Raw genomic sequence first — 22,088 nt, forward strand, 5'->3', positions numbered from 1 at the left:
CGTGAAACGTTTCTTCCATTCAGGCCATTCTGAGGGTTTCTCAAAGCAAAAACTTTCCGGGGGCTGGAATTTCGCCATTCTGACACCATGTGAAGGGTTTATATGTAAAATAAATAGTCTTTGGTGCTCTCAAGATGCCGTTTTTATTCCACCTCCGATAATTCACCGTGCACACGTTTTTCTCAGGCTACTTCCTTGTTTGTCTCTCGTCTCGCGATACTCTCAAAGTCCCTGAGAATACCTGACATCACACATTCCTGACAGTGTCCTATTATTCATGTACCTACAGCACTAAACCCACCTCATATGAGTGTGATGGAGAAATTCAGTGTCTTTGTCATTTTCATGGTTGCAAAAAGGTTACACAGGTGTTGTCCTTTTGTCATTTCGTCCAATGAATTAGACATAGGTGGACTCAGTCAAGATGTAGAAGCATCCCAAGGATCACTGATAGGATGTACCAGAGTTCAATGGTATTTGTCAGTACAAAGGGTGTGAATACTTTTTTTGATATATTAAGAAAACATTTGAAAATCCTGTTTTGCTTTTCATTATAGAGTTTTTTTGTGTAGATCGTCCAAACCATTAAAAACACATTGAGGCTAGCACTCGTCATGTCAGAGCATACAAAGCAAACCGAACACAGCAGAATGCACAAGTCTGGATAGAGAATAGAGCTTTAACTAATGTAGCGACTGATTCATTCTTTAAATGAGCACAGCAGTAGACACACTTATGGTGTGTATCAAAGGCTGGAGTGTGGTCTGAAACACGTCAGATGGAAAATACACGTAGTAGTAATAACTGCCAACAATTTCACTAAGTTTTGCTGGTTTAAGCAGGTGACAATTGGGCTTTAATAGCAATGTTGAATGTAAAAAGGATCATCTTTCAAATGTTTATACTGCTGAATTTGATTTTGATTTCAGAGTTATAGCAGGGCTGTGACTGCTGCCTTTGTCAGGCTGTGTGACGCTGGTCTGATTTACCGCTCAGAGGGCTTGGTCAACTGGAGCTGTGCTCTGGAATCTGCCATTTCTGACATAGAGGTATGACGCTTCACACAATTCCATATTACAGCATATACAGCAAGTGGACCAGCTAATAGATATCACATACAAGGACAAAAATCCTCAAACCAAAAGAGAATCTTTTCCATGGCTACCGTCATTGGTTCTTGAAAAACTAGAAGCCACCCAGTAATCATTGCATGCTGTCATACTTGGAAAAATGGCTGCTTTTCTGATTAATAATTAACTTGAGATATTAGTATCCATTTATATATAGTTTCATGTCACTGTTTGTGCTTTGGTGAGGCTCACATTCAGCCAGTGGTTGGGTATGTTTGCTTCTCTCCTGCGCTCTGTGATCATATATACTGCATTTTATTACAGCAGAATTTTTAAAAAATCCTGTTCACATTTACATATTTTTCTGTTTTGTGGTCAGACAATGAAACTAGTTTGAAATAGTGACTGTAATGCAGCCCATTAAGACTACATGTTAACCACCAGTCACTTCATAGCCATCCCTAAGCTGCTGCACTGCTTAAGTACTGATTTTGTAAATGTAACATCATCTGACAAACTCATCATAAGTGAGGGTGAGGAAGACAGCACCTGTTCTGTGAATGTAACAATCTATCCGTGTAAAATGATCACTCAAAGTGTACAAAAAAATCCTGGTCTCACACACTCACATTCACATATCTGTCGACTGCTGTGGTCCCCTGCTTGGCTCTGCACAGAGAGAGTTTTCATCTTGAATCCCAAAAAACCCCATTCAACATGGTCTCTCTCTAATGCTATCATTCATTTTGTTCTATGTTCCCTGGTTGTATTGATAAAAATGTTAATTGTAACTTTAAAATTGTGGATTTGTCATCAGGTTGACTCAAAGGATCTGTCTGGGCAGACCATGTTGTTTGTTCCTGGTTATGAAAACAAGGTGGAGTTTGGAACATTGTACACATTTGCGTACCCTTTAGAAGGCCACGGTAAGCATTTGCTACCGTCTAGAAACCTGATACACGTTGTGCTTAGAGTTGTTCTGTTTTATGTTTTGTTCTGATTTCTCTTTCCCTATATTTTAGATGGTGAGGTAGCGGTGTCTACCACCCGTCCTGAGACTATGCTGGGAGATGTGGCTGTAGCTGTTCACCCTGATGATTCTCGATATCAGGCTAGTAGTTCTAAAAAGGACGAGGCAGTCTTGGAATATCACAAAATCTAAACAGATGTGTTCATGGGAATGTTGATAAATGAGGGAGTTTCAATGTAATTAAAATTCACAGGAATAGCAATTATTTTGTAAGGAGACATTAAAAGTGTGCTAATTACTTTAATTATTAAGATCTGTAAAAGGAAATTTTACAGATCTGTAAAAATAAATGAAAATTGCGTGACATTATCCGATTAGTTGGAAAACTAACCTGAAACACCTAGAAAACTGCTGGAGTGGATGGAATGGATACAGGTTATTAATAAAGTATTTTATTGTAGTTCAGCATAGGTAATCTTCTCATGTATGTTGTCATACAGTGATTTGTCCTGAAACTCATTCTATAATTTAGGTTCGTGTTTCAGTTATAAATGAGCTATAGGCATATTCAAATCAAACCCTAGGTGGTCAGGTGCAAGTGCCAGCTTTAGATTTCTCAAATACGAAAGTGTTCAGTCATTTATTGTGAACTATTTCTTTATCTCTTGTAATAGTATTTCCTCATAATTCTTCAACTATCAACACTTTTAATGATATAGAGGCACCATCAGAGTAAACCTGCAGGATTGCAAGAGGCAGAACAACCTTTCATATTAATTATAAGTCATCATACATTTCATTATACTGTTCATGTATATGAAATACCCGAATTACAAACGCAGTAAGAATTTAACTCTCTTAACAAGCAAATAAAACTATGGCAGTAGCAAAGATGTATGTAAAAAGGGAACAGTCAGCCCTTGATGAGCATGTGTTGGATACAGGAGAAATGTTGATCTCTGACTTTGACTAAATATGATGACTGGATCAGAACATGTTTAAAACAACAGGTCTTGTTGGTTGTTCTAGATATGCAGTAATTAGTACATCCCAAAAACTACCTCAGGAAAGAAAACCGGTCAACCCAAAGCAGGGCCATAGACACCCAGGGCACATAAATCTGCCTAGGCATTGAATGATTACCATGTTGAGAGAGCACATAGAAGAACCACTGTAGCACAATTTGCTGACACTGTCAATGCTGCTTTGACAAAATTCATCTGAACTCAGTGCAACTAAGCCTGCTGCATGTGCTCTGCTTAACTGCAAAGCGATCAGAGCACCCATACTGACATCAATGTACTGTCAAAAGTACCAACAGTGGACGCTGAAATAGAACTGAACATTAGAGCAATGGAGGGAGGTGCCCTGATTAGATGAATCACTTTTTTCTTTCCATCATGTGGATAGCCATCAAAAGTAGAAATAAATGACTCTTGAATACAGCATGACATCTGTTAAGGTGGCTGTGCTTATATATCTCTCTGCTTTGCCCACTGCTTTTAGGCTGTTCATGGGAAACAGTGCAGACATCCTTTCACCAACAGACTCCTGCCTATCATCACTGACCCAACAGTTGACATGGAACTAGGAACTGGTGATAGCAACATTCCTTCTAACACATTTGCATCTAAAACTCAACATCAAAACTCCCATAGCTTGTTTACCACAGAGAAAATTTTAAATTTTCAAATTTTTAAGCTGTTCATATGTTGTTGTGTCCTCTCCTTTGACATGCTAACTAAGAATTGTTCGTTTCCCTGTGATTGTGTTCTGTAGGTGCAGTGAAGGTGACTCCTGCTCATGACCATACAGATTTCCTGCGATCACAGAAACACTCACTGCAGCGCGTCACTGTGATTGGAGGAGATGGAACAATGATGCCATCCTGTGGACAGTGGCTAGAGGTACATGAGAACCCTTGTTTGAAAACTTTGTATTGCCATATAAAGTGCTGACGATATGTAATCATTCTGTGTATGTCAGCGGTCTCAGCTTGCAAATGGCAAAGTTCTAAACCTTATAAAACACTGCGAAATTTGTGGCCAGTGTTTTTGTTGTGTTTTGTTTTAAAGACTGAGCATTAATTTGACATATTTTTATCTCAACTGTTATCATTTTTTCCACTTTGTCTCTTTAAAGGGAGTAAAGCGTTTCAATGCCAGACAACTTGTTGTGAATGCTCTGGTTGAGAAAAAACTGTTCAGAGGAAAGAAGAGTCACGCCATGACTTTGCCCATCTGCAGGTAGACAATACACATGACACCAAATTCTGATTTTCATTTTGCATGTGTGTGCATTTACATGAAGCTGTCATGACATTAAATCCACTGAAGGTGAAGTGAATAACATTGATCATTATGTTAGAATGCATTGTTCTGCTGGCAAACGTTAAATCCTGGCATTCATGTGTGCTATTTCAACATGTACCTTCCACCTAAACATCGTTCCAGAATAAGCACATCTCTTTATCGCATAGGCTAGGGGTCCAGTTGCAATAACGATCACCCAATCCAAATTTGCAGTCTAAAAACATTTCAGTGTCACTTCCAACATGACACAAGTATGAACTGCACCCTTACATTAGCAGATGGACTAGCACAAAGAATGGTACTTTGAGTTCAGTGAAGTAATTCAGGGAAGACTTTATCCACGTTCAGAAAGTTCAGTGATTATCGAGCTTCATTTTAAGCTCTGGTGGTGTCACATTCTCAATGTTTTATGTTTGTTCTCACATTTCTCCCTGTCTCAGCCGCTCCGGAGATGTCATTGAACCTCTTTTAAAGAAGCAATGGTTTGTCCGCTGCAATGAAATGGCCGATAAAGCTATAAAGGTAAGCTTCTGGCTGTGAGATGTTAATATTTTGGTCAACCACTATGTAATAATTGCATTAGATACTTCCAGCTGCCCATGTCAGGTAACCTTGCCAGCAAGTTGATTTCTCGCGATATTTGTGAGTTCACAAATCTCTCAAGAAACCATCTTGCTCCGCTCCCGCATTCACTTTTCGTACAGAACCAAGTTGGTTCGGGCCAATCACGCAGCAGTATTCGTGTGTGGGGCGGGATATCCGGGTGTGAAGACGACACCAAGCGCCAGTAGATCAAAACAAACATGGCAACGGAGGACAACGATCGTGTAGATGCTGCTATTAAGTCAGTTTTAGCTGAATCTCCTATCGCTTCTTTGAAGGAAGAACAACGAGAGGCGCTTTGTGCATTTCTGGATGGTAAAGATGTTTGTGCTTTTTTACCTACGGGTTTTGGTAAGAGTTTAATCTACCAATTGGCTCCGCTCGTTGTGATGATCCCGCGATTGGCTAAAAACAAACCTGTCAGAGGCGGGACATACTGTTGCATTGTCCAATCCGTGCCTCTTTCCTCCGAACGGATTTACATGGAGCGGTCCCAGATTGATATTGTGGAGTACTATCAAGTACTACACAATTATTAATCTGGCTATTGCCAGGTTACATGTCAGGCCTCATCATGTAAACGTGCTCAGTAAATATTAAAGTCCTGTCATCATATCCTTGAACGCTCAAATGCGAAGTACAGCTTTTTTCTTTCCCTGTCAGGCTGTCGAGGATGGACAGCTGGAAATCATTCCTCACTACTACTCCAAGACATGGAAGAACTGGCTGTCAAACATCAGGTGGATAGTCGTGTCTTTTGAGTTGGACAAAATGCATATACATTCGAACAGTATTGTGTGAATGAACAATAGTGGTGTGTGTGTCATCATTACTAGTGTGACATGCGTGGCGCCACTAAAATGATGAATGAGCTTTTGTTTCAATGTTTTGGTCGTCAACAATGTAGCTCTGTTTGCTCTGCAGTGATTGGTGTGTGTCCAGACAGCTCTGGTGGGGTCATCAGATCCCTGCTTATCAAGTAGAGCTGCCTAATTCTACAGACAAACAGGAGGTTGGTCTGTTTATATTTTTAGACTTTTTCCAATACATCCCCATTCAAAGCAATATTGAGCATAGACACATAGGTATGAAAATGGCTAAGTGGTAAATGAGTGAGTAGCTAGCTGACACTTTGACTTTTGACCGCTTTGTATAGCAGTGGCTTGAGACTAAAGTGTAAGTTTCTGCGTGTGTGTATTGCTTGTGGTAGGAGCTGTGGGTTTGGGGAGAGAGCGAGGACGAGGCCCGACAGAGAGCTGCTGTCAAATATGGAGTGAAACCTGAAACCGTCACTTTAACTCAGGGTGATTTGCTTCTGTCTTGCACATTAACCTGTTGCAGTTAATCTGATGAACCATTGTAGCCGAACACACCCGATATTGATCTGATTTAGATTTTTAGGTTTACTTAACTTTGCATGAAGGTAAATAATATTTAAAATATAGCGTTGTATGAAATCATTTTTGGAAGGCATCTAATTTTCTGAGGGCATCTTTGCTTTTAGTGCCCAAAACATTTGCACATCATACTCTATACCAGTAGAATATATGCATACATAATAAAAATAAATGTTGAAGATTAGAAACAACACTGCCACTTTATACAGTCAGAAAGATTTCGGACCCCATTACTTTTTGTACACTTTATTGTAATGTAGATTTATTTTTAAATAGATGAAATTATTTTATTACATTCATCAGTTAAATCCAATGACCAACAATAATAAACTGATGAAACACTGGTGAGGAAAATACACACCCATATATACTATGTGGAAAATTTGTGTCGGAGCAAAGACCAGGGCAAGGAACACTTTTGTGATGTTTTGAGTCTACCCAGCTAGCTATTTTCTATACCTGCCAATTCTATCGAGGGTGCGTGCTGGAGGGGCTTTAGGACGAGTCTCTGACTGTCCTTGAGTGGTCTAGCCAAAGCCCAGCCTTTAAACCCCACAGAACACCTGTGAGGAGACCTGAAAATGACAGTTAACAAAAGCTTAAAAAGACAATTTACAGTGGTTGTCTTCAAAGTAACGAATTACACTCATTTAAAATTAAATGTACAGCACAGTAACCTGTCCAAAAATTTAAGTAGTACCTCAGTACTTGGAGTAATTCTACATTTCTGGCGTTATTCAGAGCAGTGTAGATGTCTGACTGCCAATATTAAGCTAAAATAACTGCATCAAACTAAAATGTGATCTCTCTTTTATATTATATGACAAAAATTGTATTGACTTTTTACTGTCTTGTTTCTCTTTGTCAGACCCGGATGTGCTAGACACATGGTTCTCCTCGGGGCTCTTTCCTTTTGCCATGCTTGGCTGGCCAGAGCAGGTACTTTGCTTCCTTCAGCACATAGAATTAAACAGCCCCTCAACAAACCTCCATTCCTCACATGACTCTCACTTCCCACAGACCACCGACTTTCAGGACTTTTATCCAAACTCCATTCTGGAGACAGGCAGTGACCTTATTTTCTTCTGGGTGGCAAGGATGGTCATGTTGGGAACAGAGTTGACCGGACAACTACCCTTTAAGCAGGTATTTTCATGATTATGAGAAACCCATAAAGAAACACTATTCATGAATCACAGCATCAGCTGATCCTGATTTTTTTCACTCCTGTTCTTCTTCCTATCTCGCCCTTTAGGTTATTTTTCATTCTTTAGTAAGAGATAAATATGGCAGAAAAATGAGTAAATCTCTGGGAAATGTCATCGACCCATTAGACGTTATTCATGGAGTCTCTCTGGAGGTAGGTACCACATGGACTTGGTGCAGGAGGTATATGAATGAAGAGGGTGGGCTTGGATTTTTAAAGCGTTAGATCATAGATATTAAAATCAATCAATAGAAAATGTAATTATGCAAATGCAGAAATACACATTATCTCCCTGCTCAGATAGATACACAGCTTGTTAAACGAAAGAATTACCGGCAAGTAGAAGTGCTATGATAACACCAGAAGGAAAGAATGTTTTTTTCTTTCCAATACTGACATGATTTTTGACTGCAAGGAATAATGAGTTGATGATTGTGTGTTCAGCTGGGCTCCAAATCACAGCATATGTCATCTCAGGACACTTTACGGTGCTTATTAAAGGATTCACCCAATGGGAAGTTTTTCCCCTTGTATTGCTTTTTGATAGTGAAACATGGTTGATTTAATTTGGCTTTTTTTTTTTTTTTTTTACAAGAACTTGCAAAAGGAGAGAGAGCAGTGCAAGTTAAAAATATCAGTCAGAAAGAAAATGATTGCATAAGTATTTACCTTCCTTCAGGTCAGTATTTAGTAGATGCAGCTGTGGTTATAATTGCAGCATTAAGTCTGCGTGGACAGGTCTCAATAAGCCTTGCACAGCTGGAGCCTGCAATTTTACCTCATTGTCATTTGCTTAGCTGCTCAAGCTCTGTCACACCGCATGGGGATCATGAGAGAAAAACCTGTTTTAAGCCCCCCCAAAAATTGTCAGTTGGATTGAGGTCTGGACAGTGACTCTGCCACTCAAAAACTTTGACATTGTTATCTTTAAATCATTTCTAAGTAGCTTTGACTGTATGCTTTGGGTCGTTGTCTTATTGGAAAACAAATCTTCTCCGAGGTTGCAGTTCTCTCATCGACAGCACCAGATTGTCCTCCAGGATTTCCCTGTACTGTACTGTATTAATTTTGCTTGTTGCATTTACAAGCCCTTCAGTCTCTGCTGCCAAGAAACATCCCCACATTATGATGCTGTCACCACTGTGGTTCACAGTGGTGCTGGTGTTTTTAGTGATGACTTGCAGTTTTTGGTGTCCACCAAACATAGCACATAGTCTGATGGCCACTAAGCTCAAGGCTCTTTGGTCTCATCAGAATAAAGAACCTTCTTTCAGTTGACTTCAGAGTCTCCCACATGCCTTCTGGTGAACTCTAGACAGAATTTAAAATGCATAATATATATATTTTTCTCAACCATGGCTTTGTCTTTGCCACTCTTCCATAAGGCTTTGACTGGTGAAGAAGAGGCAGCAGTTGTTGTATGGACAGTCTCTTCTATGTCCGCTGTTAGAATTTGAAACTCCTTCATATCAGAGGAGGGCCTCCCTCACTCATCTCTTTCTTTTGTTCAGGGCAGCCTGCTCTATCACATTTATGCATGTGCCATTTTTCTTTCTATCTCTTTATAATGTATTTCACTTTACTGCAATGGATGCTCACTGACTTATAAATTTTCTTGTGTCCATTACTGACTTTATGTTTTTCAGTAACCTTTTCTCAGAGGTGTGTGGAGCATTCTTTTGTGTTCTAAGTGTAGCCAAGAGTACTATTTCACCAATGTCTGTGTTTTTGTACTACAATTACTTGAGACACATTCACTGCGCTCAGATAACCTCCATTACACTAATTGTGTTACTTTTAGCACCAATTAGCTCTATCTGTGTTGAATTAGATGAATCATTTTGAAGGGGGTGAACACTTACGCAGTCACTGATATTACATTTTATATTTTTTATCAATTGACATTACTTTGTAAAAAATTTGTTTTCACCTAGACATCATAGAGTCATTTTGGAAATTCTTGTCAAAAAACCTAATTTAAATTGACTGATTCAAAGTTGAAAAGCAGGGGCTGCACAGTGGAGTAGTGGTTAGCACTTTCGCCTTGCAGCAAGAACAAATCAAATCCCGGCTTTCCCGGGATCTTTCTGCATGGAGTTTGCATGTTCTCCCTGTGCATGCGTGGGTTTTCTCCGGGTACTCTGGCTTCCTCCCACAGTCCAAAAATATGCTGAGGTTAATTGATCATTTAAATTGCCCATAGGTGTGAGTGTGATTGTCTGTATATGTAGCCCTGTGACAGACTGGTGACCTGTCCAGGTGTCCCCTGCCTTCGCCTAAGTCAGCTGGGATAGACTCCAGCACCCCCCGCAACCCTAGTGAGGATAAAGCGGTGTATAGAGAATGGATGGGTGGAAAGTTGAAAAGCTACCAAAGGGGAAAATTTCCAAAAGGTTGCAAATACTTTTGATAGGCACTGTACATAGTATAGACGCTGTATTCTGGTTTTCTTTTTCATAACACCACTGGTTTGCTATTAAAAATGCATTAATATCTGTGTTACTCGTGAATAGAAGTTTAAGAAAAGTGAAGATGGCACATAGGCTACTTTTAAAATGTAAAATGTATAGAGAATAATCACCTGAGAACTGGTAAGGTTTTCTCTTGCATGGTGCCAGTCCAGCTGACAGCAGAACAGGAAAAAGGTCATGTTGTTTTGCTGTGAAACTCTTTCGTTGTAGAGACTTCAGGAGAAAGTAAAGGAGGGAAACCTTGAACCAAGGGAGCAGCTCGTTGCCATGGAAGCACAGGTCAGCTCCTGTCTCTCCTGCCTCTTTTTTTTTTGAGTGACTGTCTAAGCACACTCATTACTTGCTTTTGTCATATTTGTCTGCTCCATCTGTTACTTCACAGACAAAAGACTTCCCAGTGGCATCCCTCAGTGTGGTACCGATGCTCTTAGGTTTGCTCTCTGCTCTCACAAGATACAGGGTGAGTGACTCTTGTCTCTGTGTGCTTTATCTGCTGGAAAAGAACCATTTGTCAGAGTGAGTGAATTTGAAACAGACTGGTCAAGGAAGAGTTGAGATGGGATGAGGGATTAGTTCCAAGGGAGTAGAGAAATACATTGTTCACCTGTTTTCACAAGTAGAATATGAGAAGACATTTAGCCAAAAAACAGCCTCTCTTTAACACAATGCGAGACGGTATTTTGTTGAAGCCCCTACAGAAAGGTGTAGGGAGAGAGAGGACAGAGAACACAACACACAAGCAGTGGGAGAGAAAAGATAGTGATGTCCAAAAGTGGCGTATACATGCATACTTTCTTAATTAAAGTTTAATATTTTGTTTAATCATTGAAATTCAATGTCACTGCTGTGGTATATTTTTAATGATAGCATGATTTTAATTATAATGATAATAAGCTAATAGACCCTATTTGTCATATGAGTGACCAGAACAACTGCAGATTCTCAAACTCAAATTATCAAATTGATTAATTTATTCCATGTATGTCATGGCAACCCTTTTTCTTAAAAGGAGAATCTGTATTTTTAGTTCTTACCTTACCTGTAGACATGGTTATGACCGGGACTCACTCCATCACTGTAATACTAAAGAGGCAGATGTATTTTTACATCACTGTGGGGTAAGAAAAACTATTTAAAAAATGATTTACAGACTGAAGCAACGGCCCTACAGAAGTCAGTTTAATTTGATCTTTTTTTTCTTTTTTTCTTTTTTACATTTGAATAAGATCAGAACACACACACACACACACTCACACACAAACATATACATAGAGTTAGAGATCCCTTGATTTATTAGCGAGATTGAGAGACAGTAAAATACAGGCACAGTTGTGTCACAGCAGCAGCTATTTATCCTTCATTGCAGTGATCTTGGAGTACACAGCAGAAATTAAATATTTTGGATGACATATTTTCGTGTTGTGGCAACAGTGTTTTACCCTAGTACAGTTTTTTTTGGTGTTGTTTTTGTGTTTATTGATGCATAGTATTAACTTTATTAGCTGGTCTTTCCTGCATTGGCACAGTGCACTGTGTATGGTGTAGGGTTAAGTGTAAAGCATAAACTCTCTTGCTAGTGGTTTAGCTCTGCTTTTTTCTGCCATTTTATCAGGAGAAGACATTAGTCTCTCCATCTCACAGGTCCTGGGCTCCAGACACTTCTGTAATAAATGTGGCAGACCCTGAGGTTCACACTGGGGTTCTGGGTGACAACACAGCATCAGTGGGGACACTGGAAGAGGTACACCAAAGTCCCTGTTGGACTACACTTTTATTTTCACATATATAGTTGTGCTGTTGTTAGAGCGAGGCTAAACCTTTCTGTAATAAGCTGGAACAGAAATTTGTATAGTTTTGGCAGACACAGAGTTTCTGATGACATCTAAAGGAAATGTTTGTGCCCCAAGGAAGCTGATTTGGCTGAATTGTGCTGAATGTCGTCAACACATAACTTGGTGGCAGCAACACAGGAAGACAAAAGGCTTTCATAATTCACAGAGCCAATAGCTCATAGTGTCTGACTACAACAGATGGTAAAAGGAAAACATGCCTAATGTACAAATCAGTTTATAAAAAGGTCTGACAATGTCACAAATGCTCCTGGCTGTACCAGCACAGTTCACACACAATAAAGATAATATATAATTGATGATGATTGATGATATGAAATCACATGATTTAGGTGGTCTGCTCATGTTTAGGATTCTGTAAAAATCAATCTAAACTAGTAAACTAAGAAAGAGTGTCTCAAATAAATGTTTTGGTCCCAGTCAAGCACTGGTAAACTGAGTGAATGAGACCAAGCTGCATCGATGAGCTCCGTTTTGAATTTTAGGTTCATAAGACATGATTTTTTGTAGGGAATTGTTGATGTAGGTTGAGTGTTGAGTTATGAAAGATGTATTGAATGCACTGCATAAATGTTTCTTGCCTTTTCCAGTGTTTCCCTCTAAGCAGCATGGACCGGTGGATCTGCTCAAGACTCCACAGCACAGTTGTACAGTGTGAGCATGCCTTTGAAGCTTATGAGCTGCACACTGTTACATCTGCCCTGTACTCCTTTCTGGGTGCACAGCCTGTGTGATGTCTACATGGTGAGAAGCAGAACTTTGACACAGCTTTATGGATGCAGTTTGCAATTTAAAAGAGATTAAAAATATATACTTACGTGTTTCCTGTGTGCCTTACTGCTCTGTTGAAGGAGGGCCAGTTTCATGGATTGACAGAAATAGATATACCTAAATAAAACTTTAATGTTTACAATGAGCTGTCAGCTACCCCAGCATGAAAATATAACCACCGTTTTGCTTGTGTGTCTCTAGGAGCATATAAAATCAGTGTTGGGCCGGCAGGACGCAGGGACAGTGATCCAGAATGACAAAGAGGGACAGTGGCAGTGCAAGGGCAGACGGCCAGCACTGTCCTCTATCACTGTGTGTCCATGTCTTTGGCACTACTCTCCCCTTTCATGCCTTTCATTACTGAGGGAACTGTGGCAAAGACTCCAGCCATTCAGATCTGGATCTTGCTGACCAAGCCAGCCTGTGTTTACAGCCATACCCTCACTCCTCTCAGCTGGTAGGGCTATAACCACCAGGTTTGATTGATTGATTGATTGAGAGATAGGTAGGTGGTGCTCACAATAAGAATTATAAGAGTAAAAGACAACAATAAAATAGAGTATTATGAACTATGAAAGTGCAATGTGAAAATAGAACTAATAATAATGAGTGTATGGATTCATGTGTCCTTGTGGGCCCTGATTATTGTTTATTGCCCAGTTTAAAGGCAAGGGCAAATTTATTTATACAGCACATTTCAACAACGAGGCGATTCAAAGTGCTTTACAAAAGACATTAAGACAGAAAGATGACAACAATTAATTATTAGTTAAATCGGGGGAATGTCACAGCAAACAGATCAGGACATGAGCCACTGCCCTTGACTGAGGTGTTAAAGAGCCCGGTAACTGCTGGAGAGGGTGACTGATGAACACTGACTATCACTGACTGGTAGAACATATGCAGCATTTCACTGCATACATCGAAAGCTCTTAATCATCTGAGGAAGAACCGTTGACTCTGCCCCTTCTGGTTCACGACATCTGTGTTTGTTGCCAGTCCAGTCTGTTGTGAAGGTGCAAACCAAATATTTGTAGGTTTGTACCGCTTCAGTGTCCTCCCCTCTGATACTGACAGGCTGTAGTGGGAGTTTAGACCTGCAGAAGTCCTCGACCATCTCTTTGGTCTTGGAGACATTCAGCAGAAGGCAGTTCTTAGCGGTCCATTGAGTGAAGGTTGTCATCGTGTTCCCGTAGTCACCTTCCTGCTAATTCTTGATACGTTCCACAATAGCTGCAGGTCTCAGATCTGTACTTAAAGTAGGTTGTGTACAGAGTGAACAGGAATGGAGCCAGAACAATCCCTTGAGTTGGCCCCAGTGTCACTCACGTTTGTCCCAGAGACACAGTTCCCCAGCCAGACCAACTGGGGTTGACTTGTAAGATCGTCTGTCATCTAGGGAATGAGGCAGGCATCAACCCCCATTTCTTCGAGCTTGTTTCAAAGTATGAGGGGTTAAATTGTGTTGAAAGCGCTTGAGAAGTCGAAGAACATGATCCCTTACATATCCACATCATTCCTCCCAGTGAGAATAGACCCAGTGGAGCTTGTAGAGGACTGCATCATTCACTCTTACTCCACTCCTGATACGCGAACTGCAGAGTGTCAAGTGAATATACAACCTGCTGTCTTAGAAAACAGTGCAGAAAGAGACAATCTATTGTCGTCATGATGTTTAAAGTGAGGGCCACCGGTCTGTGGTAATTTCTCTTGGCTGTGCACACTACTTTTGCCACCAGTCGAAAACAAAGTGTTTCCACAGAGCTGGAACCCTGCCAGGCTCAAATTGAAGATGCTCTGGAGTACCTCAGTCAGTTAGCAGCACAGTCCCTTAGCAGCCTCAGACACAAACCAGCCAGAGCTGCTGTCTAATAGAACATTTACATTGTGATTCCACCACATTTCATTGGTATTGCCTCATATTTTGCCCACATGTGATATCGAGACCTCAAAGAATATAAAAAAAAATGTTTTCTCACTTCTCATTAGATATAACCAAGCAGATGATTTGGTTTGATTTGCACAGGTTTCCAGATATCTGCTATCACATCAATGAAATGGAGGTGGATGGAATCTGATTATCATACTTAAAAATGGCTGACAAATCTGTTGTCAGCAGAAACGGCGTCTTTGTAACTCTGGATTTTACCCAGACTATGTGTTAGTTCTGGCACCAGAAACTGTAATTTGTTCTGGCTGATGTGTATGGTCAACCGCACCAGTAGAACTTTGTTTGGGTTGAGAAGTGGAGTGGAGAGAGTGAGAGGTGGACGATTGGACGAGCAAACCAGAGAGTTCATCTGTGTAGACTGTAAGTTATCCAGGTCATGGTAATCTAAGGGCTTTAGTAAAGAAAACGACTGGACTTAAGAGATGAAAAGTATTCAAGAATGAAGGGAAGCAGTTGTCCCCTGCCAAAGGTCTAAGACCACTACTTTTCCACACAGTCCTCTTGATTTGTGAAAACTTGGCACCTGAATTAGTCACAATGCAACTCAAATGCAAACTATAGGAGAGAGTGTACACAAAATGCAATGGTGGCATAAAAATGTATGTGGGAGTAGAGACGAGCTGCTCAGCGCATCATGGCCAGTTTTTCAGCAGCCTGTGACATTAGAGGCATAACTAAGGGATGGTTCAGGATCACGTGACCAGTCCTGACATTAAGCTTTGTCAAAAAGGACATTTTAAGTCTAACCTTGAAATTAGGGAGGGTGTCGGCTTCCTGAACCCAAACAGCAGAGCCTAATAGCTAACAGCTCTGCTTGCCATTCTGCTTATGGAATCTAAAAAAACTACAAGTCTTCACTCTGAGATCTAAGGGCTTGTTAGGATAATATGGTAATATGAGGGCTTGAGGATACTATGGAGTGCTTTATATGCAAGGAGAAGGATTCTAAATTGTATTCTTGATTTTATAAGGACCTGAGAGAAATATTGGAGAAATGTGGTCTCTCTTGGTGGTTCCTGTTAGAACTCAGGCTGTAGTATTTTAGCTGAACCGGAGGTTGTGCAACATCCTGATAAAAATTACTACAATAATCGAGCCTAAAAATTTCAAGTGCTTGGACTAGTTTTTTAACATCACTGTGACAGGATGTTCCTAACGCTGACAAAGTGAATAAATGCCATCTGAGTGACTTGTTCAAAAATAACTCCAAGGTTCCTCCTCAGTAGTACTGGAGGCCAAGACAGTGACATCCAGAGTAAGTATATGGTTTGATGGGATGTCTTTGAGGTGCTTTGGGCCAAATATTATCACTTCAGTTTTGTTTCAGTCTAAAAGTAGACAGTTATCAGCCATCAGGGCCTTTTTATTAGGACATGCTTGATGAGACAAATGAATTAAATGAGACTTTATCACTTTCTTTAAGAAATGTATGCGTACTGACCCACTGTAAAAGGAAAAGCTGATGTGAGCTCATTTAATTTTTGCTCGGCTTATTTGCTCTTGAACACACAGTGCTTGTTTTTGCTCATAAATGTTTCCTGTTATTTTTGGTGGGATTTTCCACCCTCCTTGTGTTTAAGCTGATGTGTTATTTTTTTAACCTCTTCATCCTGTCAGACTCACTGGTATTTTCCTGAAGAGGAAAAAGATTTCCTGCTGGTACAGGAAGTGATCCGAGTGGCCCGCTCACTAAGAGCCCAGTGTGGCATGACCAAAGAAAAACCAGTCAGTAAGTGAACAACCGGATTCCACCATTTTAAAATATAACTTCCCCACTGAATGCTCGAAAACTGTAAGAATCTAGTTCTATTTTGTTGCAAACAAAATTGATGACCCTTATGATAAATTCCTAAAAACATTAAATACCTAAAGACTTTTTCATGTTTCTTGTATGTTGTTTCTTTCAGTGTGGGCAGTGTGTTCTCCCCGCCAGGCCCAGGCCCTCCTTCACTTTGGGTCCGCTGTTTGGACTTTAAGCCGGATCTCCAGCCTACAGATCCACTGTCCTGACGGAGCAGACAGTCTCCTCTCTGTCTGCTCCACTCCTCCACCTAAAGGAAGCCTCATTGGTGTGGTAGACCACACTTGTCAGCTACACCTTCATGTTCAAGTAGGTATCTGCTTCCCTCAGCTGCAAAATACTGTTTCAGCAGTAGAAGTAGTTATATCTCATAGGAGGGGGAGGTAAAGAACAAGCCATAGTACTGCTTATCAAAGCCACAATGCTGCTCCTAAAATGACCCCACAGAGTGCAATACTTTCATAACCGAACTGGGAAAACAGACAGGCGCCTGCTTAACACTTGGCACAGAGGTTGTCAGTGGAAATCAGAGTTTCCGTGAGAATTCTAACAGTAAGGAACACTGGATAATGTTAACGTCTATAGACAGCTTAGAAGAAAAAAAGATGTTGCTTGCTTTTCGGCATAAAACTGCAAAGTTAAACCTTGCAAAAGGATATATGGTACTAGACATTTGCACAGCATCTACGTAGCGGCTAGTTTGGTATGCCCTAAAACAAATAATGAGCGGCTGCCTCACAATCCATCTATACTCAGATCTTAGGTTGTGGTACATAACCATCGATGTTGTCGGGCACGCTGACTAATCAAAGCGAACTGGACTGGAGGGACCCTTAAAGAGACAGGAGCTAAAACTGAGTATTTCAGACAGGATGAGATGACATGTACAGTATTAGTCCATCAATGTATAATATAAATATAAATATTCTAGTAAACTATGAAAATGTTTTTTTTGCTTCTTCAAACAGTTCTCTGCAGCAAAATTCAAAGAAGGTTTACTGCTGCCAATATTACAGTCATTCCCACAAATTCAAGCGAGATTTGCAATCCTGCTTGTAATATCAGGAGGCCCAATCAACTTTAAAGGTTCTTGCTCTCTAAATGTGAGGATTTGTTGATTGACCTAAAGCAGATCAGTATAAACTGAACTGTAAAGAAAATTCAGTTGTAAAGAAATGTTGACACTTTAATTTAAAATGCAAAAATAAGAGAAGTACCAGCTGTAATCATTCTGTCCTTTGGCCTGAAGCAAGATTTTAAGTTCTTGTTTTCACTACTTATCCACCTACCTCTCTCTTCACACTTTTTCTTTTCTTTTTTTCCTACACTCACTGAATTGTATAGCAGTGCACTGTAAAATGGAGGGTGTAGTGGTCAAGGCAGAGTAGATGTCATGTGGCAATCCTTGAACATTATATGATAAAAAGTTGTGCTCCTCTGGAGTGAACTTGCTGTTGACATTTTGACGAGCATTGCACACCGTCCGCTCCCATGCCACAACAAATTTCAAGAGCCAACTTTGCTGCTGCCTCTTGGCCAACAAAACAAGAAAAAGCTAGTTCATTTTTGATGAAGTTATGATTCCATAGCTCAGTTAAATGCCAGCATCTTAAGTTACAGTAAACAAATTAGAAAAACATAAAAGCTAAAAAAAAAACTCAAAATCGGCCCGCAGACAGCAGGTTTCTTGGTCCTTTTCTGATCAAAATGAAAATAAGCATTTGTGGTACCATGACATACAATATAAATTAAAAAATCAAATCTGCATCATTGTTGCTAAAATTTAGAATGTATTACTATTAGTGGGACTTTTTGTTGTCTTATTTTCTGCTGCAAAATTCTAACTGAACTTCACGATCAAAATGCGGATGGAATTATATGGAATACAGGCTTGAAGGTGTAGCCTTATTGTCTACAGCCACATTTGCACATCTCAGTGTGCCGGTGTTTTCCAGGGTTTTTGGTTTTCATGGTGACAATGAGAATGCTGCTCATGTGCCGCATCTATTATATGATCTCTTCACACAGAGTGGAATGAACGTTGACAAACAGATTCTGCAGCTCTCTCAAAGTAGAGCTAAGCTGGTTCCAAAACTGGAGGAAATTCTGTGCAGAGTTCAATCTTCGGACTACTTGACCAAGGTTCCTGCTCATGTCAGGCAGCAGATGGACAGCAAGGTGAGCACTGGGCGGTAAGGCGCAGAGGAGGATTATCTATAATTGGTCATTCTTGATCTGACACAGTGGAAATGGTAATAGTTTTTGTATGTACGATTTGTATTTACAATATTGCACTGCAAGAAAGTCAGAAAGACAAAATTGAAGGACTCGGAGTTTAGTAAACTGCCTAACCTGCCACAACCCACTTTCATCCAAACTGATTATTCTTTTTTACGGTCAGCCATTTATAGTTTTGCTTCATTTTTGCCCCATTAACAGCATGGCTCAATGAGTGGCATTGTTGTTCTGTCAGTTCATTGCTTTGGCTCAGACTGACATATAAATACAGTGTCTTTATGAGCATTTATGGTACCCTGAAGATGAAACTCAGTGACTTTATTGATCCCTTTAATTTTCTTCTAGTGCAGGGATGTCAAACTCATTCCACAAAGGGCCGGTGTGGCTGCAGGTTTTTGTTCCAACTAAGCAGCATCACACCAGACGTGACTCATTTAATCAACCGATCTCAGTCTCCAGACAGGTGATTGGTCAGACTGTGTGCTTTAGATATGTTGGAACTAAATGCTGTAGCCTAGAGCACACAGTCTGACCAATCACCTGTCTGGAGACTGAGATCGGTTGATTAAATGAGTCAGGTCTGGTGTGATGCTGCTTAGTTGGAACAAAAACCTGCAGCCACAGCGGCCCTTTGTGGAATGAGTTTGACATCCCTGTTCTAGTGCAATCAGTATGTCCAAATTTTCAATTATTTAGTTAATTATCACCATTTATACTGGATGGATTGGCATATGATGTCCTTCTCGTGCTTCTCAGATGATGTTCTGTGGTGTTGTGATGATGTTCTATCTCTTGTATTACATAAATCTATGAAAGAATCAAGATGCATGATTGTTTTTTTTAAAAAGATACATAGGTTTTAATGATTCTATCATCCAAAATCCAGAGTAGTCAGTGGCAACTCAAGACTGCCATAATATGCATTGTCTTTACAAGTGTATGTAAGCTTTTGTTCACGATTATACAAATGTATTTTACTACATTCAGTCATATTGGTAATATCATGTTTTTATCTCTGCCTTGTGTTATCAGATGTCAGCTTTACAGCAGAAACTGCAGACCATTGAGGATCAGCTGAAGGTGCTGCAAGAGATGCAAAGAGAAGAGTAACTACATTATCATGCATTACAGTAACTGTGTGGAGTGCTGGACATGACAACTAATAAACGCACCATATTTATTAGTATGCTGTCTGATTTAAAGATCTCTACCCTGCTGGACGTCGAAACATTGCAAAATATCAATAGATTGTTGCAGTATCTCACTGTGAAACTGACATTGCCCTGCATATTTACCAGGTCAGCTGCAGAAGGAGTCATGACAAAATACAGCCATCCAGGGACAGAAACCAAAAATATTTTGTCAATTTTATGGATGCTTTCAACAGGTTATTCAGTAGCATCAGTCACTGCTAAAGTATTTTCCTGTCCTGTTTTAAGAGTTTTAAGAGTTCCTGTTAATCTTAATAGTGGTCATTGTTTTTTTTTTTATGTAAATGTGTACTTTCATAAACTTCACCAAAATTTTAAGAAGCTTGTTTTGATGATGTCATAATTTTTCTAAAGGGAAGAGTCATATTAGGTGGAATTTCCTGTGAATACAAATACAGTTATGCACAGGTGTGTCCTCCATCAAGTCTTTTCTGGCTCAGAGACATGGAAGAGGCACAACATACACCTGGAATTTACTAACCATGTCGGGAGAAAGACTCAGAAATAGATGAAGACACTTTGCAGATTTGAAAGTGTCTTCATCCCTCTCCACTGTACATCTTTGCTCCACGTTGTTGGAAATCAGCCTATTCTACCATTAAACAAGCCAACAGAATATGTGTAAGGCTATTTCCGCCCAGTTCTTTTGATGGAGTAGTCAGGAGACTTCTTCTTAAAATCAAAAGTATTCATTACAGCAAAATTGAATGTGCGATACAGCGCTCTGGGCCTGAATCCTCTGTCCCTAACCAACAACAAATGTTCGGTCAGTTCGGATGGAATCAGACCGCTAACTGTACCTGGCCCAGTCTTCTTATACTCTAACAGCGTGTGTAGCTATCCAGGTCACGTTGCTGGCCGCCCCCTCCAGTGCTGCGTTGGTCCATTCTCCTCTTTCACAGCAGATGTTTTGTCATTATCGCTCACATAGAAATGACTTCACCCCTGCAAAGCAAGATTAGAGACTGCACACACAACAAGCTCATGTTCTTTACTGATTACGGCTTACGTCAAAAACTGTCTCTAATTATCAAAAACTGTCTGTACTTTGATTATCAATCACCTTATGTCTTGATCATCCTTGCATTCAAACACATGAGTAATAAGTAAAATAAAGCTGGACTTTTCTTCTTTGTTTCATTACAGTCACACCGTGGTAATGATGCTCTTGACCTTCCTATTCCTCAGAACCAATACAACTCTTTAATATGCACTCTTAGCGAATTATAAAACACACAATTTCCCACAACATCCAAGCCAGACTGCACCAGATCTGTTTTTAATTGCTTCATCTTCTGACAGCTAGCCATAAGCCACTTCTGTAGTCTCTAGATTTCGGCAACAGCTTTTCTCAAACTAGTCCAACATGAATAATAATTGATCATGCGAGTCATAGCATCAGCCTCCTCTGCAGCCTGCACAGCATTCACCGCCACAGTTTCCTTGACCTCGGGTCATCTGATGGAAGTTGATATACATACTGAGGATTAACAGACCGTGCACTCTCATTTTGAATGAGGAACTGGGGACCTGACACAGAATTTACATTTTTGAGAATTGCATTCACTTTCAAACCTCTGGAGGCCACATCAGCTGGATTATTTACAGTGTCTACATGCCTCCATTATTGGGAGAACTGTGAAAACTTGAGGATTTCTGAGATTCATTCGGCAACAAAGACCCTGAATTTGGTGGGTTCATTCCTCATATACTTCAGTTCAAAATACAAAATTCCTAAGATCCATGTCTAACTCCCTCCTCCACAAGACATCCATGCGATTTGCCATGGTGGCTACGATGAGCTCCGTACAAGGGATTGTTACAGACTGAACTGGAGCCACCCTAGACTTTCCTGCGACTAAGGCGCTGTGCACTTAGGAGTGTGCTTTGTGTGACAGCGTATAAGTTATTACTCTGCTGCCCTCTTCACTGGTGTCATAGAAATGGTGCAGCTGTGCCCTGGTTGTTTCTCTAAAGTCTTATTGATTCAGACACCTCATGATTTTAAAGTCCTCCAAATACCACAGTTCCTGCAGCAAACTCATTTACTTCTCAGCCATTGCTTCAGGTACGATGTCATCCCAGTTGAGTGCTCTCCTGCATAGATCCATTAATATTTCCTTGGCTGTCAACATAACTTAAATCCCCTTTCTTCCCTATTCTGATGCTCGGTTTGAACTTCAGCAAGTTGTCTTGACCACATCTAGATGCCTAAATGCACTGAGTTGCAGCCATG

At 40.2% G+C, this 22,088-nt stretch overlaps 1 protein-coding gene across 1 annotated transcript in view; it reads left to right on the plus strand.

Moving 5' to 3' along the window:
• Positions 1-19,824, plus strand: part of vars2 (valyl-tRNA synthetase 2, mitochondrial) — a 32,015-nt gene extending 12,191 nt beyond the window's left edge. Inside the window, 28 exon segments of the mRNA XM_051955595.1 lie at positions 930-1,049; positions 1,888-1,996; positions 2,093-2,181; positions 3,547-3,637; positions 3,820-3,947; positions 4,183-4,286; positions 4,793-4,874; positions 5,619-5,695; positions 5,880-5,967; positions 6,166-6,259; positions 7,221-7,291; positions 7,373-7,498; positions 7,608-7,712; positions 10,241-10,319; positions 10,413-10,490; positions 11,643-11,696; positions 11,699-11,725; positions 11,728-11,771; positions 12,471-12,590; positions 12,592-12,624; positions 12,853-12,921; positions 12,924-13,016; positions 13,018-13,056; positions 13,058-13,108; positions 16,220-16,331; positions 16,510-16,712; positions 18,432-18,581; positions 19,674-19,824. Coding sequence (XP_051811555.1) covers positions 930-1,049; positions 1,888-1,996; positions 2,093-2,181; positions 3,547-3,637; positions 3,820-3,947; positions 4,183-4,286; positions 4,793-4,874; positions 5,619-5,695; positions 5,880-5,967; positions 6,166-6,259; positions 7,221-7,291; positions 7,373-7,498; positions 7,608-7,712; positions 10,241-10,319; positions 10,413-10,490; positions 11,643-11,696; positions 11,699-11,725; positions 11,728-11,771; positions 12,471-12,590; positions 12,592-12,624; positions 12,853-12,921; positions 12,924-13,016; positions 13,018-13,056; positions 13,058-13,108; positions 16,220-16,331; positions 16,510-16,712; positions 18,432-18,581; positions 19,674-19,751 — 2,514 coding nt within the window. The 3' untranslated portion in view covers positions 19,752-19,824.
• The last annotated feature ends 2,264 nt before the right edge of the window (positions 19,825-22,088 follow it).

This window comes from Acanthochromis polyacanthus, chromosome 11 (genome assembly GCF_021347895.1).
Source record: "Acanthochromis polyacanthus isolate Apoly-LR-REF ecotype Palm Island chromosome 11, KAUST_Apoly_ChrSc, whole genome shotgun sequence".
NCBI lineage: Eukaryota > Metazoa > Chordata > Actinopteri > Pomacentridae > Acanthochromis > Acanthochromis polyacanthus.